Consider the following 26,114-nt stretch of genomic DNA (forward strand, 5'->3'; position numbering starts at 1 on the left):
AAATGTGGCCTCCACACACTCTGCCTTGTAGACATGTGCACAGCACTTTCCAACTTTGCTCAGTGTCACTTTCTATTGCCTTTCAGTCAAAATTCTGCCAAAAACTTTCACAGGCACACGTAACCCACTGGGTTTTACAATTACTCGTTACATTTTCTTTGTAAAATGGAAACTCTTCCAAACATGTACAGATGCAGTGTTTGTATACATCGAATAAGTTACACAGCCACTCCATTTTAATATTGCACCAATGATATATCGCTGTTGTTTGTATACAAATCTCTAAAATACTTGTTCCAGTATTCCTTTTCTTCATATTAACCTCTTTTACTGTTAATCCTTTTCACTCTACTGGAGGCTCCTTGGTTAGCTATTTTTAACCCACTTCCAAAACAGATATTTACTTCCATAAAAATTACTGTTTTCTTATAAACATTTTTTCACATTCACAGCCTCTTTCACTTCATCATTCTTTTAGGCATCCTTAGTCGTTTTTTTCCATTAATATGGCATAGTTTCTGTAAGACTTCGTAATATAATTCTTTTCACTCTGTTCCAGGCAGCCACTACACCATCTTTCCTCTTATCTACCTTCCATTAATTCTGTCTTCTAAACCATTTTCATACAGGATTTGTACTTTGTCTTTCTTCAATCATTCTGCTTTCCCTCAAGTTTCCTTCATATTTTTTCTTTTCTTCTACATCTACTTTTTCCCCAGGATCCAGTCTGGACACTACCAGATAATGGGTGTTTCACATTTAGAACCTCTTAACATTTTTGAATCTTTCACTTATCCTGAAACTTTCACCACAAACAGTAAAGTCAGTCATGCTTTTAGATTCATTCCTTTGCCATGCTAATGAATGAATACAATTATGACTAAACCACATATTGGACAAAGACTATTTGATAAGCAGATACTAAACAATCACTAATCTCATTTATTCTTAGCTCTCCAAATGATACTTTTTTCCTGTATTCTCTCAGTTCATTTCTACCCATCTAATACATCCTCCCCTTTTTCCTACTTTCACAAATATACAACATATCTATTTTATTTCAGTCCATTCATTAATTCATGATTTTTTCCATTAACCCTTTTATATTCCCAGTCATAATCTTCTATATACAGTTGCAACAGATGGGTCTGTTGACCTTTACTGCCCATCTTGCTTGTGCAACTAAGGCTTTCACAAATACTTTTCAATACAGTAGAGTGGGCTAGGTTACCAGCCATAACCTTATATCTGCCACATACAGCTTTTCCTGATAATTGTTAAGAACACAGTATTGGCACATTTGTGCCAGTATACCACAAACACAACCGAACTCCAGTTTTATCCTAGTCACACTTACCGTTTTTTTTAATTGAAACTAGGACTTTTGATCTAAAGACTGATACATCCAGGATATTTAATAATCAATACATAATGATATAGTAATCAGGATGTGTAATATCAAGTTTGCTTATATTTTCTCCCCTCTGGCTTCCTAACAGTCCATGAATATACTGACCTCAGTTTTATTGCTATATGCTAAGGAAGAGGAAGCTTTTTGGCTGCTTGTATCTGTTTGTGAAAGGATGCTCCCAGACTATTTTAATCACCGGGTGATAGGTGAGTCTGCCGCCTCCTTTCTCTTTGTCATTGTCCTGTTTATCATCGGTGACCTTATTTATTTATTTATTCTTGTTTCTGAGATGAATTTATCTATTTCTGAGATTCAGAGGCCACCCAACTCCAAAATTACTCTTGGCAGCTTACATCAAGTAAAAAACAACAAAAAAAGCAAGTCTGTGCATCCGAACAGACCCATCCCTCTAACAAAAACATTCCGCAAACACTCCACCCCAAGGCCTGGGACAACCTCCAGGTTTTTAAGACCTTCTGGAAAATCGTCAGAGTGGGGTTTTGAGTAGGATACGGATCTCTGGGGTCTTGAATTTAGCTGTAATCTTTTTCTTTGTATTTATTTTACACAGTAAAACAGCATCTTCACAACTTAGTTGGCACTTTTTAAAAACAATTGTTTATTCTAGTGCTGAGTTGTATTGCAATATTTGAAGTGAAATAATTTTATAGCAGTCCTTCCCCTTCCAGTGTTTTGGATCCCATCCTTTCTTTTTTTCCAAGGGCATAAGAAGCTAAACTGCTTGACAGCTCAGTGCTGTGCCAAGCCTGAATTCATAGCAGCAGTACGTTTGTATAGATGAATGGCAAACAAGACTGTTGTTGTATTGTCTTACATTGTGGGTTGTATTTGTAAATGAAGCTAAGGTAACAAATCCCTTCCGCCTCAACTAACCTGGCTTGCTGTGATTTTTCAGGTGCTCAAGTGGACCAGTCGGTATTTGAAGAGTTAATTAGAGAGAGACTTCCTGAACTAGCTGAGCATTTTAAAGATCTCTCCACACTAGCTTCTGTTTCTTTGTCATGGTTCCTCACTCTTTTCCTTAGTATCATGCCCCTCGAAAGTGCTGTTAATGTTGTAGACTGTTTCTTCTTTGATGGGATAAAGGCCATTTTCCAGTTTGGCTTAGCTGTTCTGGAAGCCAATGCTGTGGAGCTGTGCAGCAGCAAAGATGATGGGCATGCTTTGATGATTCTTAGCAGGTACTCTCAATGCTTTATCTAATGTTGACATATTAATAGTTTAAATTGCTACTGTAATTCATCTGTTGCTTAATTAACTTTAATAGGTTTCTTCAGAAGGATAGAGCAAAGGATATGAACGTCTAATAGGATATATCTTAACTCACTGCTGGGCTGAACTCCTGTCTTCAGCCCCAAACACTATTCCTTCTAGAAACTTAAGAAATAAAATTCGACTGTTTTTCCAGTACAACAGGCTTCATAAATGAATGTCATTCTCTGGAAGCAATGTTGGGAAACAACAGGCCTAATTTAGTTCCACCCAGCTTGAAAATAAGCTCTGTTTATTGCTGAGGAAATCAGAGCCCTGTAATACAAAGTGACAAGAGAAGGTGCCAGAACACAACAAGCTCAGTGGAATTTTTCAAGAGAGAAAAATATTGGGGAGGGAGGGAGCATGCAGTGAGGAATAAAAGTATGCTTGCATCATATTGGATACTTGGCAGTGGAATTAAATATATTTCTATTTTAGATTTTTAGATCATGTTAAAAATGAGGAAAGCCCTTTGCCGCTAATTGGGAACCAACATGCCTTTTTCAGCGATGATATGGAACCATGTCCTATAACAGAAATAGCGGATATAATACGGGATTCATATGAGGTAGTCACCAACGTAGTAGCTAGTGAATTTTGGAGTATTCTTTTCCTGCCCTTAATGTAAAGCAATGTTTTGAGAGTGAATCAAAGCTATTCTAATTCAATGAAGTGGTGACATTTCAAACTAAAGTGAAAAACATCTGTTCTGTTTTCTAGAAATTTGGAGACCATTCTGTGGAACAGATTGAACACATGCGCTACAAACACAGGATCCGTGTACTCCAGAGTCATGAAGAAACCACTAAACAGAATGTGGTAAGAATTTTCAAAATTGTGGTTTTAAAACAGTCTTCTGCTTCCTTGTAAATTTAAAGAAGTTCAAAAGATATTTAAAGAATGATTTCTAAAGGAACAGAAAAATGTATCTTGAAATACAAAGCCACTAAAGCACAGGTGTGCAACATACGGCTCTTCAGATGTTGCTGAATGACTGTTTGAATTGAATGCAAACGAGTTTTCTTTCTTCCTTGTACACCATTCCTTTTTCCTTTTTTACACTGTAAGTTTCCTTCAAAGTCATATGGTGAAAAGGAGGGTAAAAATACTTCAGATGGGGACAGGTTTGGAAGAATTTAGCTAAACGGTTTTTTGTATGCCTGAAATCCCACTTAGAAATGCAGTAGTTCTGCTAGATTCATTCCTGTTTTCTCTTTAGCTCAGAGTAGTCATTCCAGATGTTTCCATTGTTCCAGAAGATTTGGAGGAACTGTATGACTTGTTTAAGGTATGCACATTTTTTAGAAAAATTGAATTTTGTATTAGAGATAGATAGGCAGATAAGCAGATAGACATGGTTAATAGTTTATATTCAAAAATCAACAGAAGTATGTTTTGCAATATTTTAACATCTACATTCCTCAGGTTTTGTGGCTTTTCCAAAAATCTAAGGAAATTCTTGAATTGGATTTTGATCAGATCTTTTCCATTTCGAAAAATCTTTTAAAGTTTTTAAAAGTGAATGGAACAAAATGGTCTATTCCTCTAGAACGAAAAAACCTGCATAAAACTGTTACAGTGCAAATAAATGGTTATCTCTGTAAATTTTATGGGACAGGAAAGAAATCTGTTCTATTTCTGGAATAAGTAAATGGTGAAGAAGTGCATCCACCAAATAATGAAGTAATACCAAGCTGCTAAAACTTTTATTTCATTCTGTAGCGCACACCGCAAAGGTGCCTTGCTTTCCCAACATCAGAGAAAGTTAAGTCCCCCCAACTATCATCTGTGATAACAGTTCAGTCCTATTGGTGTTATGTTAACCTGCCAATAGTAAGAACTAAAAATGCCCGAGATCCTGCACATTTAATTTTAGAAAGGATTATTAGGAAGAGACTATTGAAATCAAATCAAAGACATGTATTTTCCTCTGAGTGCCTACCAGATACCTACAAGCAGATAAGCTTGTATGCACTAAACTTAGGGCCAGCAATACACAATATTTACATTATTATGCAAGAATTCATATAAACAAATAAACAAGCATGCAGTTGCCCACTATTAAAATCTTACTGGGTAAGATTCTCATTCTAACAGTTGTCCGTTCTTTTTTCTTTTTCTTTCTTTCTTTCTTTCTTTCTTTCTTTCTTTCTTTCTTTCTTTCTTTCTTTCTTTCTTTCAGAAACAGCATTTAATCAGCTGTTACTGGGAATGGAATAGTGCAGTTGTAATTCAGCGCCATGATCCAAGCAGACCTTATGCTGAGCAATATAGAATTGATTCTCAGCAATTTACTAACCTTTATAAACTTGTTTCACCTTGGACGTGTGGTGAACATATTCAGGTTCTAGCAGAAAGGACATTCCGTCTTTTGGATGAGAACATGGACCATCTGATTGAATTCAAAGCGTTTGTTAGCTGCTTAGGTAACAATTTATACCCTGATTTTCTACTCAAGCAAGTTTTCAGGGAAGTTATGTACCTAAACAGTACAAGTGCCACTGGATTGTTGCAGAAAGGGTGCATGAGTCAGTATAGCAGAACGTTAAGCTGTACGTTTGCATTTCTGATAACCTGTCTTACGGGTAGGCACTATGACACTGTGGACAATGATTCACAAAAGCTTATGTGACAATAAATGTTAGTCTAACGTGAGGCAAGAATGATTTGCTCCAGCTACTCCTCTGGAAATATTTCCACTCACTCCCCTGGAATTTTATGCTACTTTATACAAGAAACAAATCTTTCATAAGTTGCAAAATAATTGAATGGCCCCTATCTTTATCTCATGAATGTGAATCTATTACAACCACAGCCTTTCCGGAAGACAGCTTTATAAACAAGTTGGTAGGATTTGTCTTTCCCCCTCATTATTGTTTCTCACATAAAAATACAATTTTGTTATGCTTTAAGGGGAGTCAAGCCTCTGATACACTTTCCTCCTCCTACAGATATTATGTACAATGGAGAAATGAATGAAAAAATTAAACTGTTGTACAGGTTACACATTCCTCCTGGTAAGAACATTTAAGATACATTTAATTCCTTTTCCTTTTGGTTTGGCTTACATCATCTGTATATAACTGTCCTCAGGGTAGATTGGAGAGTGAAAGTTTGTGAACCCTTTAGTTTTACCTGCAAACCTGCAATTCTGTGACTTACAACATGATCAGAAATTCATCTAACTCCTATTAATATAAATGAATTGATTCTGGTTTGACAAACAATACCAATTTACTGTATCAAATCTTCATTGAACACCTGGAACCAAAATTCACTCTTTGCTGGAAAAAAGTAAAGCTTTAGATAGTAACTGGTGGCCCTTCCTTTAGCAGCAATTATACTACTTCCATACGTTTATATCCTCTTTACCAAACTGCTTCAATTCATTGATATTTTTGAGCTGCCTTTCATTAACTGCTCATTTCAGATCATGTCTCAACACTTCAATTGGATTTCATTTGGCCATTCCAAAACACAAAATTTCTTCCGCTTCAGCCATCTTGTTGTAGATCTACTTGCATATTTAAGATTGTTATGCTGTTTGATTTGTATTTATTTGAAGTTCAACTCATGGATGGAGAGCCTGACGTTCTTCTGTAGAATTTGTTGGTACACTGCACATCACTCTTGTTCTGTATTTTCCTTACCGTGGCCTCATGAATACCACCATCAGACAATGCAGGAGTGGCCTGCATACCTTGCCCCTACCTCGACTTTCAGAAGTATTGTACACTTTGCTCTTGGTGATTTTTGCTAAATGACCAATCTTGGGCATAACGATCGTGTTCTCACCTCTGTACAATGATCTTCCTAACCATATAACGATGAAGGCCAAACTTTTTAGCAATGGATTTGTAGCCCTTTCAATTCGCATCAGCAGTCTTTTTCTGAGGTCCAGAATCTCTTATGCTTGTGGTATGACTCACTTCCAGACTTATTTAGAGCGGACTCCAAGGGTAGCATCCAATGTGTATGCCTTTTTTTATGGAAGGAACCCTCAAACTCACTTGTCTTCTGATTGATCGGGACATCTCACTCAGCTTTCCTTCATAAGAGAGCTGTGTATCTGAATGACAATGCTTGAACAATTGAGGGGGAGTTGAATCAGAGTTCTCATACTTAAAAATACTACTAAAGCCATTAAAAATTACAGGGACTATTCTATGACATACCTGAATTCAACTTATTCTGCTCTATGTAATATTGTAATAATAGTGTTATTTTGCTATTATAGCCCTCACAGCAAATGAAAGGGACAGTCAGTCACCACTGAAGAATCCTTTGTTATCAACTTCAAGGCCACTAGTAATTGGAAAATCAAACAGTAAGTGATCTAATTTCAAATACTAGTTATTTCCTCCTGTACATTAATAAAATGAATCAGTGTGGTGCAGTGGTTAAGCTGCTAACAGCAATGGGGAGACCTATGTTCAGGTCCTATCCCTTAACTAGGGAAACTCACTGTTGTTCTGGGGGGAAATTGGAGCAAGCATTGCGTACATCTTGAGCTCCTGAACAAAAGGTGGGATCTAAAGCTAACAAATTAATAGCATTTCCTGCCATAAGGTATGAAGGCAGTCATTGCAGGAATGGCTTTAACCAATTCAGATTCCGATAGCAATTATGTTGACTCGTTTCAAGATAGTACATTTCTTACTGACATTTCTGGAATAAGAACAGCAAGGGAAGATTTTTGTCTGGTGTCATTCAATGTTACTTTTTTAATGTTCATTTCCTCATCAATTATATGCATCCCATTGTCTAGGTGATGGCATAGATTATCAGAAGCAGTTGAAACAGATGCTGAAGGATTTAGCCAAAGAAAAAGATACCAAGGCTGAAAGAGAACTACCTAAAATGAGCCAGGTACAAGAAGGGATTGTAATATGTACTCTCTTGGTTCTGAGGAGCCAAACTAAGGTTCAGCTAACCCATCAAGTCTCTACTAGCAGTATGAAACAGATGTCAGACAGGAATATTAGTCTATGCTAAAGGGAACAGAGCTGCATTACTGCATTTCCCAGTTCTACTCCCTGGAATACTGCAGAGTCTTTCCACTTCGCCACATTCATACTTGTTGCACCAATCTGGGAGAGGAGGACCTAGGCAAAAAGCAGTCTTTCTTATAACCCAAAGGAAAATATTAAGAAATTGCCTCTTATAATAAAAAATCTAAGACTTCCAAAAGTGCTAGTGTGTGTTGCACTTTAAACCCTGTGATTCAACAGTGTGTCTAAAAAGAGTTACTTGGGGCAAAATTTGCATAGACTCTTACTCTGAAAACAGTTGAGTGTACTGTTCCCTGAATTATATTCATCTTTATTCTAATTTAGGAGCATTACATTAGCACAGGAATGGCTGTATTAATTTAATGCTATCTCCATAGCTCCCCCTTAGAATAAGACCAAGGACGAACAGAAAACTAGTCATGGTAAGTTGAAGTCTCTCATTAGGCAGACAGGGAAACCCTAAACAGTGGAACATTGCACTGGAAGAAACTTTAATACCAGACTACATATATGGGAAAATAAGCCATTAAAAATGCACTAACATGACTGTAATCTCCTTTGTAGCGAGAATTTATCCAGTTTTGTAAGACCCTGTATAGCATGTTCCATGAAGATCCAGAAGAAAATCAGTTGTATCAAGCTATCGCTACTGTGACTACCCTGTTACTTCAGATTGGAGAAGTAGGCCAAAGCAGCAGCAGCTCAGACGGTATCAGCGATGATTTCCAGACTGAGGCATCTACCTCAGATCAGGATCTAGTTTTTACGGACACTGTGAAGATCTCAAAGAATGCACCCTCACCTGTAACAGGAGACTGGATTGTTTCTTTTGAACAAATCTTGGCTTCGCTATTAACCGAACAATCCCTGGTCAATTTCTTTGAGAAATCATTAGAACTGAAACCAAGATTAGAGAATGCAAAGCTGATGCAGTGCACCTCCAAATCAAATGGTGCAAGCCAGCCAACACGAGGTGAAACTGAGCAGCTAAATGTACAGTAGCAAACAACCCACAGTTATGCACTGCCAAAGTGCATATTGGAGTTTTGGGGCTTTTGGACCAACACAACGATTTAATACTCTTGGGGAGCTTTAAAGCCAAAACACAATTTAAAACGTGGTTTTTGGGTAGGGAGACCATTTTGTTTTCTTCTTGAATGTAATTTAAAACTCCATCTTCACTTTGAAAATGATTACCAAAAAGTAAAAATAAAACAGCTCAACTCCCAGTTGACAACTTTGGCTGACTGCAGGTTTTATGAATAGTTGCCTTTTTTGCACTAATGCTGAAGACTCGTTTCAATGCTGGTAATTGAAACTATTAATATATTTCAAACCAAGTTTGTATGTCTTGCTTTCAGTGTTTGGTGTACATGAACTATGATTTTCATTTTTCTGTGTGTGCACTTTGCAATAAAAGATTTTTGTATCTGTTGCTTTTCAGATTACTCCATTTCAGGTATGTCATGTGCAATGGGTTGGGCAACTTGGAAGCAGGGTGATTGGAAAGGCTTCAAATTCTGAAGAGGGGTAGTCACCTTAATTTTTTTTTCTTCCAAAAAGGCCTTTGGATACCTGTCTAGCACAGGAATAGCACCTGCATTCCAAAGGAAGGCTGAACAAGAGCCTGTTTTGGGGAAGGACCAGCCCTTTTCAAGGGGTGAAAATAGATGGCTTAAGGAATCCAGTTTACTTCTTAAAAGAAAAAAAAAAGGCTACAATGCTGGGCACCACCACTCTATGGCCTGCAAAATCAATCCTGAGGGCCGTATTTTGCATTCAAGCATCTTGCATGAATCACTGCCTGATCAGATGAATATTGTACCAGGAGGCAGTAAGCCCTCAAACCATTGGGAACTTTAAAAAAAAATCCATTGATGACCATTGGGGGGGGGGGGAATTCCTGCAAACGGGGTTTCAAATGAACCCAGCACTGAGGTAACACCTTCACTCTGAAATTTTTGCAGCCTTTTAATAGTTGATCTCAAGGGCATTATATCCATTTAAGCCTTTCCATCCAGTCTTGACACATCCTCAAATCAATTCAGCACTTGGCCTATATTTCTTCCGTCCCAGTGCTTGTAAGGCAGTTCGTTTGCAAGAAGAAAAACAGAAAGGGTAATCAAGACACCGCTTCCCTCACTATCCAGTCAAGAAGAGCCAGCAGAGCTTTAGAAAATTGGGCTTCTCATATACCAGAGTGCTCCAAGAAAAAGACACCTCTCTTTTTCTTCATGCATTAGAATTATCAAGAAGCAACTGTGACCTACCAGGCAATTGGAAAGACCGCTTCAACTTTTAGCAATTGTGGAATTCAACTGCTGATTTGTAACCCATAGCAATCTGATTGCAAAAAAGATACACGTTCATAAATACATGTTTAATACCAATTTAGTGCTTTTATTGTAATAAAAACTTAGTTTTCATCTACATTAACAGTCTGTAGACCTGCAAACAAACAAACAAAAAACTGTTACTGAGGGAGTGGAATATACCTGATAGAATACAATATATGTAATTTATTCTTCTGAAAAATGGTGGAATTACTTACTAAACACTGGTATAGCTACATAATTTAAAGAAGTTTGGGTCTCTGTTCTAAGGTAGAATACAATTTACCTTTGAAAGTGGTGACTGGCACATAAGTAACCAGTGTATACAACTTATTTGGTGAATCTTCATCTTCATTTCGCTTTCGGGATAAGCGTACACGGATACGGTAAGGAACATTCCTATAAAATATTTGTAATGTTTAGAAGCATGTTCTTTCTTTTTTGGCAATACTTACTTGCCTCTCCAAAAGGTAGGCAAGCTATACATAATAGAATGGATATCCTTTGTTTTTTAGCTAAGAAACTCCCAAAATGAAAAATTTGCTTCATTTCTACCTGCTGTGCTTATTTAAAACCATTTGTAATTACAGGTAGTCCTCACTTAGTGACCACAATTGGGACTGGCAACTCCATCGTTAAGCATTGCAGTCACTAAGCAGAAAATCATGTGACTGACAGGGTTACATCACTTCTCATTTGGTCATTATGCAAGACATCACATGACTGCAATTTTACTTCAGTGTTCTCCATTAACTGTTGGAAGCCTCTCTGAAGCACACAAATATTGATCACGCGATTGCAGGATGCTGTAACGGTCGTAAATGCAAGGACTGGTTGCAAAGCTGAGTTTTTTCAGACCATTGTAACTTCAAACAATCAAATGAGGCAGTCAATAAGCAAGGACTACCTGTAGCCTGTTCATCAAGTCAGTGACACAAATCACTTGCATTTATAACTGCATCTAATAATTAAAGCTAGAAGAACTAATGAATTACTTAAAAAGTAATTCATACAATGACTTCATATAGCTACCATATATATTACGGATTGCACAAAACTGATCATTGTTTTGACCAGCCAATTGATTAGCCAAAGTAGCTGAAACTGCTTCACAATGGTTCTGCAACTACCTGGACCAAAGATTGGTCTGATAGAAAGCTGAATTTCAGGAAAAGGAGGGAAGACATCATCCAGGAAACATTATAGGAGTGCTAGTATTTTTAAAGTATTGTTTAATTTATTTATTAAATGTATGTCCTACTGAATCCAACTTTTGGAAACAAAATTTTGAGTAGTGGCTTGTCTCCTCATCTAAAAAATAGATATAATTATTTCAATGTTCTCCTGCTCAGATTTTGGTGCCAATCGTAGGTTATATACAGATACTCTTGGGTCACACTGGGATAGGATTGTACAGGTAGACAGTATGGAAGGAGGGCAACAGAGTCTGCTGTGGGACATCCCAAGGGGACGATTAAGGCACAGGATTTTTGTTTTACTGTTTTATGATTGTTTTATTTATTGGTTTTATTGTTGTGAGCCGCCCAAAGTTGCTTAAGATGGGCAGCTGTCTAAACCTTATAAATAAATAAATAAATTCTAAAAAATGTAAATACCTAACTTTCCAGGTGTAAACAAGGCAAAACGAATGATAGCTAGAGTGGTGCAATGGTTGATGATTAGGACCAAGAGACCTAGGTTCAAGGCCACCCATGGTCAAGTATATTAAGGAGCACCAGTCACTCTCAGTCTACCCTACTCCACAAGGTTGTGGAAAAAACCAGATGAGTATTATGGAGAGAACCTTGCATATGTAAGGGATGCTATAAACTAACAAATAAATTTGTACATTTCCATCCCAGTTCCAAAAATTTAGCACCAGCCAGTCTAGCCGCTGAATGTATTAAAATACTGTACTGGGCCTAAGAGACCTGTCATCATATCCAGTCCTATACAGTAGGTGCAATGGCAAATACTTTAAACTGAGCAAATTTCCTTTGCACTGACCAAAGAACAAGAGAGCACCTCGCCCAAAGCTCCAGTCTGATACCTTATTCCTTTCGTCCAGACAGCCTTGTTCAAACGGGTGTCAATGCGTACATCAGGAGTACCCATTTCTTTCATGGCAAATTTTCTAATCTCCTTAAGAGCACGAGGAGCCCGTTTCTTGAAGCCCCTAAGAGTGCAAAAAAGAATAAAACTGCACCATCAAATCAGAGGTTCCCCTTTTGTACATCATGTCCTAACAGTCAGAAATCACGCTGAGACGAGGAGTAGATCTCTAGTGTTTATTACTGCTACATAAAACAGAATCCTAACAAACTGAAGAAGCATGGGAAAAACCCAGACAAACCCCAAAAGTTAAGGTGGGTTTGATCTGTGTCTCTTTGAATGGCTGCTTAATTCCTCAGTACTACACATGCGTTTTTCCCCCTGGATAGAGGCCCCTTCCAGCTCGCCATCAGTACTCATGACACATCAACTTTAAATAATATAAAAAGTATATACAAAACATTCAAAGGAAGTGCATAGTTAAATGTGTGAAGGCACATGCACACAATATTTCCACTGTGAATGCACACAGCTACTCACACATGCAAAAAGCAGGGGCATACCTCCCGAGACATAGCTGCTTTAAAGCCCTGAGAAAGGGTGCTTCATTCATAGCTACTTTTTAAAAATGTTTGTGCAGCCTATAAAGGACATAAATCTTGAATACAAATAGTAGCAACCATTGAAAGAAAACACCTTATTACACTCTTTGTTCCATTTTATGGGAAGTCAAAAATTATTTTTGTATGCTTTGGAAACAATTTGCAGAAGCAAAATTCAGGGACTTTATTACCCTAATCAAGTGTGTTAGGGCAAAACAGTGCAAATCCAGAAAGTTCTGGAGAGCTCTCAAACTACAGCATTGGCAACTGCTGTCTGGCAGCAGTGATGTCATATTTCTGATAAAAAATATTACAGCCAGCTGGCCATTATGTTCATTTCCAACTTTTCCCCAAACTGGAAATTATGGCACAGCTAAATACTACCTTTCAGGACTTTTACTTGAGCCCAGTTCCATAACACTCCAGAGGTTTCACTGGCCCTGTTGTATTAAGTGCCTCTACTATTTATGCCATTCTGCATTACTTATTTCTTTTCAAATAAATCTGCTAAGTTCCTTTTATGAACCAATCTTAGCAATTGCTGACTTATTTCTGCATTTAAATTTTTTAAAGTATTTAAGAGAATCAACAAAATACTGAAAATTAAAACAGCCTGATCAAAATCCCAAAAAACAATAAAAGCACAGGAGCAAAGCTGTACAGATCCTCTGAAGAATTACTTTGTTACTATAAATGAATAATAAAGACTAAACAGGAAAGTATTCTTTACTACTCTCTTTGCTGTTGTGTTAATTCCTACATTTTAAAATGACATTATGCCAGTGAAAGATGCATTATACTGACTATCAATGCATTTACACTTAAGAAAAATAGAATAATATTAGAGAAAAACCACTCACACGCCATGGATCCTTTTGTGAATATTTATGGTATATTCTCGAGTAACCACCTCATTGATGGCTGATCGGCCTTTCTTCTTTTCACCACCTTTCTTTGCAGGGGCCATCTGCCCACAAGCCACAAAAAAATATTATTTTATACACAGAATATTGTAGAATAGTATAACACTATCAAAATATGGTTGGCTGGGGAATTCTGGGAGTTGAAGTCCACACATCTTAAAGTTGCTAAGGTTGAGAAACACTGATATAGTGAATCTAATTATTTAATAATGCATAATCTTCACTATCCAACTAATCCTGATGAGGAATGGCTTCTGTTAGCAGAATACGTAATGGAATTATTCTTGTTTTTGCAACCCATCTGTCTACAAAATCTGATCCTGAATTTTGGGAGAGCCCCAGAGCAGATGTGAGTGACACTAAGACATGAAAGGACTATCAAATCCTTTTGAACAAGTGTAAGAGCAATACCAGATTTTTGTCCAAGATTTTCAATATACTTTCACATATACTATTCCACTATAAATTTTTTAACTATGTGAAAGGCAGATATGGGACTGAAATAGTGGCAAAATAAGTTTAGAAAGGTTAACAATGTGAGTCACTGAGTCTTTGTCATAACACCACATTCAGTCCCTTAAAATCTTGAGTTAGAGTCACTGAGCATCACTCCCTCTATAAATAACAGTGTTCCAACCAAGATAGAACTGAAAAACAACAGGAATTGGTATATCCTCTAGACCCCAAACACTGCAAAAGGAATCCTCCTCTACCTCAACAAAACTCTAGAATAGTAAACAAAGCATTCAGTGGTGCAGTTTTCTGCAGTTATAGCATATGGAGTACCAGTTGGGAAAAAAGCATAAAAACCTCAGAATTTACTTATGTTTACTAAAATAGCTGCAGAGCCCATCCTGTGGCAAGCAGCACTAAGTAGAGTCCTACTATAACGCTTTACACAATAACCTACAGGAAACCCCAAAAGGCTGATGCTCTGAAGAAACAATCCAAGGAAACGGCTCTATATTGCAACAGGTGAGTCTATGTCGCACACCTACACACAAGAATAAATTAACTCACGCTTAAACAACATTCGGGCGATGAATTAAATTTTGAATAGTTTTATTGATTAGTATTAAAGATGACAATCGCCATAAAAACTTTTCGTCCATGCCAATGACATTAGATGGACAAAAAGGTGGTGTAGCTTACAGCCCGGGATTTTTGACGTTTTCAATGTATCTTCCTGGGAGCTTCTTTAAAAATATATACATGCTTTCTCTGAAATCAACCGCCTTTTTTGCCTCGTAGCCTGTATTATATCAGACATTAATGTGTTCAGTTGCTTCTAAGAACTCGCACGATTTCGATTATTTTCATATATTCAGGCAATACGCGAACCGGGCCTGCGTGGAGACCGGCACTGCCGGAAAAAACTATCTCGGGCACCTACGGGGAATCTTTCAACATCAGCGCGAAAATATACAGTCCTCCGTGAACGACATCCCCCCAGCAGCCGGGCTGGGCCAGAGTCCCGCTACTAAACAGGCCCACCGGTACAGATGGAACTGGATAACAACCAAAACCCGCGTTACGATTACTCACCCTGCCTAGTACAAGCTCGGAAAGGAAGGCCCACAGGAATTATGGGAGGGAATCAAGGAAACCGGAACTACCATAGAGATCGAAGAAGAACAACGGAAAGTATAGTTAGCTTCCGGGTTAGAAGGGGGAGGCCCGAGGTGGGCTGTTTGTCCGGGGTTGGGGAGGTGCAGGCAGCTTTAGCAATTTTTATTTTCCACGATTTAGTGAAGTGGAAGTTATAAATGTTTATAAAAGATAGTGAAAACAATAAAGGATACATTCGTTCTGGAGAAACGGCAGCAACGGGATTTTGTCTATCCTCTCCCTTAGCAAAACAAGAGACTCGATTGGCTTTTAAAGATGCTTTAAAAAGAATAAAACGTGCAAATAGTATTCTCCCGATGAAAAATTCTTCATTAAGGTTGGTAAGAAAGAAAGGAACTAAACGGGCACAAGCCAATTGTATATCATGTAAAAACTGCATTTTTATTCTGTATTCTCCGTGCTGCTTCTCAGTCTTCCAATTGTTCTGATTCCCCATTTTGGGAACAAAAGAAAATGGCTTAGGGTTGTTCCCATCCCTTGATCAAAGTCAAAATGTGGAAGGATGCAGTTGCAGCAATAAATAGGTTGCTATTATTGCTTTTCATGCCACAAAACAGAGGGAATCTTGTTCTGTCCTGTATTATGCAGTTTACAGTTTACATGCAGCATGATCATTTCTAGACAGTACATTTTTGTCCCTTATAAAAGATTCCACCGTCCACCCTTCTCATGAATCAGACAACATGCACTGCAAATAAAGCACATTTGCCAGAAATGTTACTTTTGGAAGCATAATTTGATAGTACTTTCAAATTTCAGTTGGTTCTAGTAAAACTAGTATTGACCACTCTATATTTCAAACAAACTTTCCAAAACTTTTTAACAGCACACCTCCAATCCTCCTAAAGCTAAAATTAAAAGACTAACTCCTCTATTTTAAATGAAACTCTGACTAAATAAAGATACCATGGCTTCAACATATTTTCTCTTTAATGTGCTGTTCCCCACCCTGTTGTTTATTACCTGAACCATCAGCTTAGCACAAGGACTGAGTATACCCACGATACTTGATACTTACAGTTCATGTGTCATGTGAAAAAATCCAAGAGATTTACTTTTCAAAGGCTTACTTTACCACCTTTCTAACTCAGAAGACAGCAAAAACAGCAGTAGCATATCAGAAATGAATGTTTATGTCAGTTCATTAATTTGTTTGACTTTTACGTGCTACAGATTTGGGGGTTCATCTGAAGCTGCAGCTCCTGCTTGAATAGATAGAGGCTGTGAATTGGGAGCTTTTGCTCAACTTTGGCTGCTGTGCCAGTTATGGTTCTAGCTGGCTCAGAAAGCTTTGGCAATAGTAACTCATGCTCTTATCACTGTACATCTTGACTACTGCAATGTGTCCTACATGAGGCTGCCTTTGAAGATGACTCAGAAGTCCCTCTTTGAACAGAATGCAGTGGCCAGACTGCTAGCAGGTCAAATCTATTATTGCAGGATAATCTCCATTTTGCAGTTGCTATACTGGGTCCAATAGCCAAGTGCTGGTTATCATCTATGCAGCACAACATTGGGTTTCATTAGTGACTGCCTTATCCAAAATTATTTTGCCCAGCTTTTGAGATTATCTAGAGAGGGCCTGGTGAAGTCCTGTCTCCATTAGAACAGTATGGGGCCAGAAGACAGAACTCTTCTGTGGTTGCTCCAATGTTACAGAGTTCTCTGCTGCCAGAGATGTTCTTGGCTTCTTGGTTGTCATAATTCTGAAAGGAACTGAAAATACTTCCTTTTAAGCATGCATTTGATGCATAAGTCCAAAGTTGACTTTTTGGGCTATATTCTATTGCTTTCATGTTAGGCTGGTTGTTGAGTTGTGTGGGGGGTGGGAAGGAGGGGTGATTTCTAACAGATGGGTGTTTTATATCATTTTTATATTGTACGAGAACCAAAGTTTGGCTCAGAGAACAGTGTAGAAGATGTTTATTATTATTTTTTAATTATTATTTAGCAAATTTATATAGCTGCCACTCTTCCAGAATGTGACTCTTGGCAGCTTACAACCACAGTGACAATTAAAACAGTATAACCACCATTAAAACACTAAAGTACAAATAAAAGTAAAAACATAGAAAAACTAAGATTGCGGAAGAACACTAATCAACTCACATAATATAACCACCTTGCAGGCTCCCTTTGGGATCCCCAAGCTTGCTGGAAGAACATGTTTTAAGGACTTTCCAGAAGGTTAACAGGGATGGAGCTAACGTCACCTTGGGGGGAATGATGTTCCAGAGGGCAGGAGCCACAGCAGAGAAGGCATGTCTTCTGGGTCCTGTCAGATAGAACTCCTTAGCAAATAGGACCCACAGGATACCCCTCCTGCTGGACTGGATGGGACAGGTAGATGTAATTGGGAAGAGGCGGTCCCTCAGATACCCTGGTCCCATGCCAGGTAGGGCTTTAAAGGTCGAAACCAGCACCTTGAATTGCACCCAGAAGCAGACTGGCAGCCAGTGCAGCTCGCGGACCAGAGGTGTAACTTGTGCCATCCTGTGGGCACACATAACTGTCCGCGCAGCCGCACTCTGCACCAGCTGAAGCTTGCAGATGCTGTTCAGATTGATAAAATGGGCATCAAACGGACATGCCCAGAAGAAGCCTTCTACAGGCAGGGAAAAAAAAGCAGTCAGAATAAGTTTCAAAATAAGTTTAATGATTACAGATGATTGGAACCTAAGATTCTTTAGGGGGGACTACATTTTGAAAAACATGGCTATTTGCAAGGTATGCCACTTGTACCACCAACCATTTTTAAACACTGCTGTATTGCATCCAATGAGCGTGTAGCAACATAGCGGGAATAAAGAATGTTGTGATCAGGCTCTTAAGCATTATGTAAAAAAATTAATACAATTTGGTAAGACCTACAGGTAGTCCTTGTTTAACAATGGTCATTGTAACTGGACTTTCCATCACTAAGTGATACAGTCATAAAGCGTGACATCAACATAACCATACCACTTAGTGATGGCAATCCTGGCAGTCCCCATTGCTATAGCTAAGCAAAAATCATGGGTCGTATGCAAGGACCTTATGTGACTGCAACTTGTGACTTCCTGCCGGCTTCCCACAAGCAAAGTCAATGGGGAAGCTGGCTGGAAATTGCAAGTCCTGGGCAGCTCAAAAGCAGGACAGAGTGCGGGTGAGTACTATGGAGTGAGGCAGGGGGTGCTGTGGCACTGTTTGAGTGCATACAGGCTGGGGAGAGGGTGCTGTGGCGCCACACAAGTGCACGTGGGCTGGCAAGGGAGTACAGCGGCAAGAGTGTGCTACATCTCGTACTCTGTAGGGACTCCTCGGGAGAAAAAGTGGAGGGAGTGACTTGCGATCTTTCCTGCCAGCTTCCCCATTGACTTTGCTTGTGGGAAGCTGGCTGGGAAGGTCGCAGATGGCAATCATGTGACCACAGGATGCTGCAATCATCATAAGTGCAAGCCAGTTGCCAAGTCCCCATCTTGCAATCACATGACCGTGTGGGGGTTGCAATGGCCAGAATTTCGGTGACCAGTTGGAAGTACCATTCATTCAACGCTGTCACAACGTCAAACAGTCACTAAACAAGTGGTTGTTAACCAAGGACTACCTGTATTACCAGCCCCAAACAGCATACAAGTGAATGGCACAGAATATAAATAACTGGATGTACAATTCATGGGTTATCTGTAAAGAGTAGAAATGTAGGAAAATTCTCCTGATTGTATGGAAAAATGCTACAGAAGAATATTTTGTGTATGTTTTAATAAGTTACTGCTTGGTAAATGAGCATCTGTATTCACTAGGTGTTGTACCACACACTGAATAGTTAACATATTAACATTGCTGAATACTATACCTGTTAAACACTGCTACTTGCCTCAAGAGACAGGACTGAGAAACGGAAGGCAGAATGGAGGGAAGCCAACAGAGCAATGCCCAAGTTACCACAAATCACAGGCTGGCCTGGCACTGTATGTTCCTGATCAGAGCAAATGTCTTACCAAGAGCCTTCTGCAGACACCTACTGTATATGCAACCTGTAAGCCTGAAGCTGTCTTACTATAGCAATTTTTCATTTATTACAAAATTCTCAACCACAAAAAAAGTTTAAAAATAAGAGTTCTAAAAGGAGTTCATCTTCCATACACAAAATAATCTCCACATATTCCCATATACTTTTATTTTATATAGAAATAGGTTGGGGGTTTTGGTTTTTTAACGCCACCTTTTTTTTAAACACTACTTATAACATAAAATCTCTCTTAGAAACATCAACATAAAGCATACAAAGTGCAACGCTTTAAGGAAAATTCCATCCTAAATATAATCATGAAATAGATATGTAATATAGTTGCAGCATTTTACCACGTAACGGGCTGTAACACAGTGCATATTCTTCAGATGCTCGTTCTGTGACTAGTGAAGAAACACTTCCATTATGAGGAAAAAAATATATTTAAAGAGTTTGAACAGTATAATTGTATGTTGGAATAAATAGCTGCATGATTGCGCTTAGGTTAATGTTTATACTATGCTAAATGAATAGGAAGCTGCCCACTGTAATTTCTTGACAGTGGAAACAGTGGGTGGGGTGAGGATAACAAGTTTAATACTTGCTGTTTATGAGTCCAAAGGGTATACAGACTAAAGATGTGTTGACTGTTTGTTCTAAACAAATGACAACATGTTCTATCTCACTGCTTGTTTGGCCGCTGAAACAGGAATTTTCTTAATTCAAAGTGCCAAGTTTCGCTCTTTGTGCAAAACAATTAACAATTGACCATAATAAAAAATAATATCTTTCTCAGTATATCTTCTGAACCAGTGGTTTTCATTTTAAGTGATCAAAATAGTGAAAGCCGAGTATTTTTTCCCACCTTTTTTGTTTGATTTTTTAAAGAACAGTCAAAACACTTCCTGATCAAAACATTTAGCTGAATCTTCTACGGACATGTACCAGTTAGCACCCCGGTTTAAATGTGATGGTACGATTAGCATTAGTGGTCATTATTGCTGTGCAGGATTTTAAGATTCCGTCTACAAAAGGTGTTTGGAGTACAGTATGTGTGGCAACTACCCACAAAATCTTAAATTAGCTATATCTTTCCTGGGAAAAGACACAGCTGCTTTGAGATGTTGCAGACAGATACTACATTCATGCTCTCACATACCATGAAACACTCTTTGTAAATGGAATCCAAAACGCTTTAGTCTTGCTATTTCATAACATAACTACAAAATAGTGCAAATACCTGCAAAATGATCCCACTCCATTTTATTGCACTATTTCACCAAGTTCCTAGTATTCTTTATAACACAAACATTCCTCTCCCACTAGTTAAAGGTAAAGGTGCATTGACAGAGAAGGCAGAGTCTATTGCCGATGTTGCACATTTAAAGATTCAGACAAGCTCATGGTACTTCTGGCAGCAGGTTGGTGCTTCATTGGCATGTGGTGGTACTCTATACCTCCTTCCTGTAGAGGGTAGGTAGGCAAGAGCAGAGAATCTGCTTGCTCATTGTGCAAAGAGTCTGTTGGCTGGACCTATATGTATGAAACAAAATGTAATGCAGTTAAAAATGGTTCAACAAGTCAAAAATAGTAAATTCAGTATTTATTGCAATACATTGCATCTTCATTTGAAAATCAGTCCAACTGAGTTCATTGGGACTTACTACCTGTATCTCACATTACAAACTTCAAACCTCTCATAAAAACTGTATTTTAAGTCCTGTGGTTGACAGCATCTGTTAATAGACTTTATTACTGATAAAGTGTCAAGTCATCATTTGGGGAGTTTCCATGTAGCAAAAGGAAAAAACAAAAGGAACAAGTAATTTATTAGGATTCATAAAACAAAAGGAAATCCACTTGAGAAAGACAATGTGCTAAAGTCAGATTTAGAAATAATGACCTTGTGTACCACTGCACATTTTCCTGCACAATCACATTAAAACAGTTTGTTCTGGGTAACATATTGATGCTCGCAGGATGTACATAAAATATGAGCAATTTTTTCCATACTTACAGACATAGTACAGAAGCTGTAATTTACAAACAGCTTTCTCTTTCATATGGAAACATTTGGATGTGTCTACTAGAGAATGCTGTTCTTTTTACTCTGATGCTAAAATTCTGAACTGTTAGAATACAAAATACAGAAAACCCAGAAAACAAAATACAAATTAATATTAAAGGAAAACTTTGAATAAGTCACTTAAGACTCTTCTTTTTTTTAATTCTTACACCAATCAATAAGAATGGATGGAAAACAATGTATTTCCCATAAACATAACAAGCAGGGACTAGGTCGTATTACCGTGCAAAATGCCATATGCATGTGTGAAACAGGGAGTCCATAAATTGCGCTCTTTATAGCTTTGCTCAAAGTGCCTTTGCAGGTGTCCTTTGGATGATACAACATTTCTGCTGATATAGTACTGCTATTTTACCAAGAAACAATCCTAATGATCCTTCCTGTATTACAGCTGCAAAATTGGATCGTTCAGCAGAAAGGCAATATTAGGGAATATTAGTAAGATAGTAAGTATGTGATGCTTCTGGATTATTCCTGACAAACTGTAGGCTATAATCAAAGATTTTTGATCTCAGTTGAATTTTATTTGGTGTGGTAAGATAACCTTGCTTAGATGAGAATTGAATGGTTGAGTTATTTATGGGAACTTTGAGTTCTTCCATTTATATTTAAAGTGCATACAGATGCAGAGTTGTCTGGACTATTGGTTAATATTTTGGTGAAACGATGCTTAAGAAAGTCTTGATAATATTTTAGAAAGTCTTGATAATATTCCAGGTTACTGCAATGTGTTCAGGAACTTTGTTGGCAGTTATTAAGAATATCATACTACAGCTATTGGTTATGGGTTTTTCTACATGCCTTGTATTTTATCTGGAGATGGGAAACCTTTTTATTGCAGTATACGTAAATCAATACCTAATATGTTGAACACAGAAGGGATCCTTCTGAATGCAAACTTCGAAATATAGCAACTGCAATACTATATTGATTGATGTGTTTTAAAGATTAATGGGAAGGACTAACTTAAGTGAGATTGTGTTGATACAGAGAACTCTATTTGTACCTTACTTAAAAAAAAAGTATAGGTCAAGGAAGGTACTAGATGCAGTCAGAGATAACTTAAAATCAATTGACAATGAATATAAATAAAACTTGGGGTTCAATATGGTATAAAATAGATGTATGATATGACTCATGAAACAGTATATGCAATATCGGACTCAGGCAGGTTTTTCCTGAAGCCCAGGAGAGTTTTTCCAGAAAAAGGAAAATGCCTGGAATCACCCCATCTGTCTTCCGGACAGCTGCTTGCAGCCAGAAGATCACAAACAGCGTTCGCATTCGACTGGTAAGAGCTAGCCAGGAGGCTGAGACCTCACCATTTCCAAGCCACGCTGTAGCTTTCAAGGAACACTAAGACTGGCCACCCCATTTCTAAATCACCCAATTTATATTTCTTCTAAGTACACATACCCTAAGAGACGCTATCTACAGCAAGGAGAAGCGGGTTCTCTTGGTGCTTATTGTTATTTTTGTGATTAATTTCTTCTAAAAAATTCTTCTTAACTTCTGGACTTCGTTTTCCCTCCAAATATTAAGGAGGACTGAGAGTACATAACTGTCTCCCTGTTAGTATTTTTGTACTAAATTTGAAGATATTAGCATTTTCCTATACGTTGAATTGGCTGTTTTGAATTTTCAGTTGTCTGCTTCTACTTTCCCTGGGGAACTGTCTGGATATCTCACTTTTGCTTATGTAAACACATTCCAGAATCCTTTCATATCTTCGACTTTCGCTGGTTAAGCTCCTACGGGGCCCCATAATCTACTGCATGAGTCATGGAGGATTTCAAACAGATTCTTTCTGACTTTTACCAGGATTTTAAACAGATTTCTTCTGACTTCTGTCAAGCCTTCTATCCAGGACATAGTGAAAAATATGAGAGCTAAAATGTCCCATCAGGGTGGGGATGTGATGGATGAAATTGAGGAATTTAAGAGCGATAGAAAGGGTTTTTTTAAGAATGAGATTGGGATTTTTATTGAGATGCTGGATGAAGATTGGATAATGGAGCAGGAGAAATCTAAGGGAGAAAGTGATCTGCAAGCCATAAGTAAAATTGATCTCCTGGTGGAATGCCATGGAAAAGAAGGGGTTATTATGTATGGGAGGTCTCATGATGGGAAGTCAGAGTTTTTAAGGGGGGAAGTTGGGCTGTTTGATTTTTTTTTTAAGAAAAAGCCCTGTGCGCATTGTGGGGATATATAAATGCTCTGGGTTTAAGAATATTTATCTGGATTGCTTTTAGGGTTTGGCTGATTTCCTTTATCTTTAACGATTTGGATTAATATTATTAAGGTATAATACAAAAAATAATAAATGTCTATTTGGATGGTTTGGGGTTTAATATGATTAAGATTATTAAAATTATATTATCCAATGCCAGACAATTTATATGTTTTTTATTTTGATCTTTATTATAGTAGACAGGAATGTATAGAATAGTAGTAGGAAGGAATTAAATAGATGTTATCTTTGGGGGGGACTTGATTAGGAGGTTTATATATATTTTTTTCTTTTAATATAAGGGAGGGAGCAATTGTATTTAGTGATTTTTATAATGTGCCAGTGGAATGATTTATAGAATTAATGTGATTTTGGTTTAATATAGAGTAAGGGATTGATTTTGGAAAATTTTTGTATATCCTTGCTGTTAAAAGTCAGAAGTCACATCTTTTTGTAACTTTGAAAAAAAAATCTTGTTTTTTCACATCGTTTTAGTTTTTCTTTTTTGTAGTTTTTTTTTCTCGTAGCTGTTATCTTTGTTTGAAACGTAATAAAATTCTTATATATATTTAAAAAAAGAAACAGTATATGCAACACATCTGCTGCAGGGATTATTTTTAAAAGATGGGATGCCTTTGCTGCATATACAGAAACAACATGCCCCAAACATATCTGTGTTCTAGCAGACATCTGCTGATGCCAGTAACTAGTGGCCAAATTCCCTTTTTGCCCCTCGGAAAGAAATGCCCTTCGTTGCTTTATGAAGAATAATGAAGAAACATTATTATTTTTTCTTAAAGGAGCTTTGTGTTGCCCCTCCAGCTAAAAAGACTATCAAGACAAATTTAAATTAAAGTATATTTGTTCCAGCCCACCTGAAGGTAACATTGCTGTGGAAGATGTTGATGCATAGATTGCAAAGAGCAGGGCTGAGATGGTGGTGCTGTGGAGAATCCTGGGTGCAATACTGGTTGTCTCATGAGCGCAACTGGTGTCCCATTGCTGGAAGTTTGTGCTTCCAAACCTTGGCAAGGTTGTATTTTTTGAAAATACCTATGAAAAGAAATAGTCTTAAGATTTTCAGTAAAGACTTTTTTCAGCAAAATCTAAATTTTAATGGTAATCTGTTAGGAACAACAGATAAAAAATAGCGAATATTGCTTATTGCTTATTCTTAAGTACTGAAGGGGACAATGCTGTTATTAAAATATGTAGCATCAATCCTCTTCATTTCTACCCTTAATGAAGAGTCTGCATACCTAAAATCCTCCTGGAAGGCCTCTCAGCACGAGAGAAGCTAAGCAGGGATGAGAGCAGTGCAGTGGAGGGAGAAACTGGTTTAATGTTACAATATTTTTGTTTTGGTGCTGATAAGATCACAACTAGTTCTGCCGTTTGGGTGAGTTAGATGACTTGGAAAATATGGAAGGATATTTAAATTAGAAATTGTGGGTTTTGGCATTACAAGGAAAGAAACTGTTACGTAAGAGATAGGCATCTTCAGAAGACTACTGTGAACAATTGATGTTGAGGAAGTATCAGTATGAGAGAGCTATTTGCTCCAGAAGTTTACTCCAGATGTTACCATGTCCTAGATAATCCATCCTGTGAGGCCCATGTTTTCAACATAAACTTCCTGTTCTGAGAAAGCCCTATGCAATTCAGATATCGTAACAGACCTGACTGCTGTACAGATCAGGCTGACTGCAAGGCTTCATTTACCAACAGCTGAGCTAACTGCCTAACTGGAACTGCAGCTCTGTTGATAGCTAAGTTTGATAAGCTTGTTGCCAAGCAATATTTGGACTTGCTAGGGTGACTCTATAGCAGTTTTAGTTGGAACTCTCCCAGGCCATGTGCTTAAACTTCATCTTTATGAATCTAGCCCTTGATGGTCTTGACTTTTCTCTGTTAGAATTTGCATCTTGCCTGGATACATTGTTCTACCAAAGCTTGAACCTCAAGTTGCTTGATTTTGCTAAAATGTGAATTCATGACTACCATCTCAGCCCTGCCTTCTCAGGCCCATATAGCATGTGAAAGAGACCACAAAGTGCAACGTAACTGTAGAAACCAGGCGACTGAGAGTTTTAGTCCTCCCTTAGGCATGAAGCCCTTTGGGCTAGTCCCTCTCTCTCAGCCCTAGGAAGAAGAAGGCAGTGGCAAACCACTTCTGGAAATGTTGACAAGAAAACTGCAGGGACTTATCCAGGCAGTTGTCATAAGTCAACACTGACTCAAAGGCATAAAAAAAAAATTACAGTAGTGTATACATTTCTATATTTGTCACAAATTAGGGCCATATTTAGATATCAACAATCATAGAGCCAACTTACACAAAAAAAGATTAGTTCATGACTTGTATAGGAAAGAAATGTATACCTGGAGCATTGGGATTTGAAAGATTAATGGGTGGGCATGTGAACTATACAGATAGCTCCCTTATTATGCATGGGGCTTCCATTCCAGTGAACAAGCACTGATACGAAAACTACTGTTAGCAAGACTTTGAGAAACATACTTTTATGCATACGTAAAAACCTGCCACCATTTTGCACAAGTGTATAAAA

The 26,114-nt window shown here is 37.9% G+C and overlaps 3 protein-coding genes across 5 annotated transcripts in view; 1 reads left to right on the plus strand and 2 right to left on the minus strand.

Annotated features, from left to right (window-relative positions):
• TBC1D8 (TBC1 domain family member 8) overlaps positions 1-9,141 on the plus strand; it is a 32,959-nt gene extending 23,818 nt beyond the window's left edge. For all 3 annotated transcript variants that reach the window (XM_063304955.1, XM_063304956.1, XM_063304957.1), the window contains exons 11-20: positions 1,500-1,617; positions 2,328-2,613; positions 3,125-3,254; positions 3,407-3,505; positions 3,906-3,974; positions 4,869-5,112; positions 5,638-5,703; positions 6,924-7,013; positions 7,455-7,555; positions 8,263-9,141. In XM_063304955.1, the coding sequence (XP_063161025.1) occupies positions 1,500-1,617; positions 2,328-2,613; positions 3,125-3,254; positions 3,407-3,505; positions 3,906-3,974; positions 4,869-5,112; positions 5,638-5,703; positions 6,924-7,013; positions 7,455-7,555; positions 8,263-8,700 (1,641 nt within the window). In that variant the 3' untranslated portion in view covers positions 8,701-9,141. The remainder of the gene's footprint in view (positions 1-1,499; positions 1,618-2,327; positions 2,614-3,124; positions 3,255-3,406; positions 3,506-3,905; positions 3,975-4,868; positions 5,113-5,637; positions 5,704-6,923; positions 7,014-7,454; positions 7,556-8,262) is intronic.
• Positions 9,142-10,077: 936 nt separating this feature from the next.
• RPL31 (ribosomal protein L31) lies at positions 10,078-15,178 on the minus strand. The gene is made up of 5 exons (XM_063304948.1): positions 15,154-15,178; positions 13,546-13,652; positions 12,082-12,207; positions 10,318-10,430; positions 10,078-10,146 (listed from the first exon to the last, which is right to left on the minus strand). Exons 2-5 carry the CDS (start codon positions 13,650-13,652, stop codon positions 10,115-10,117), a joined length of 378 nt encoding a protein of 125 aa, XP_063161018.1. The 5' UTR covers positions 15,154-15,178; the 3' UTR covers positions 10,078-10,114.
• A 3,783-nt stretch (positions 15,179-18,961) lies between these two features.
• Positions 18,962-26,114, minus strand: part of NPAS2 (neuronal PAS domain protein 2) — an 81,275-nt gene continuing 74,122 nt past the window's right edge. Inside the window, exons 19-20 of the mRNA XM_063304404.1 lie at positions 24,420-24,597; positions 18,962-20,761 (exon numbers count right to left, since the gene is read on the minus strand). Coding sequence (XP_063160474.1) covers positions 20,591-20,761; positions 24,420-24,597 — 349 coding nt within the window. The 3' untranslated portion in view covers positions 18,962-20,590. The remainder of the gene's footprint in view (positions 20,762-24,419; positions 24,598-26,114) is intronic.

This window comes from Candoia aspera, chromosome 5, assembly GCF_035149785.1.
Source record: "Candoia aspera isolate rCanAsp1 chromosome 5, rCanAsp1.hap2, whole genome shotgun sequence".
Lineage (NCBI taxonomy): Eukaryota > Metazoa > Chordata > Lepidosauria > Squamata > Boidae > Candoia > Candoia aspera.

Bases quoted from the DNA above. Each gene is read 5' to 3' on its own strand.
- RPL31 (XM_063304948.1), bottom strand. From the start codon at position 13,652: ATGGCCCCTGCAAAGAAAGGTGGTGAAAAGAAGAAAGGCCGATCAGCC. The intron at 10,431-12,081 runs GTATCAGACTGG...AATATTTTATAG, and splicing joins GTCTGGACGAAAGGAATAAG to GAATGTTCCTTACCGTATCC. The intron at 10,147-10,317 runs GTAAATTGTATT...GTTTGTTTGCAG, and splicing joins GCCAGTCACCACTTTCAAAG to GTCTACAGACTGTTAATGTA.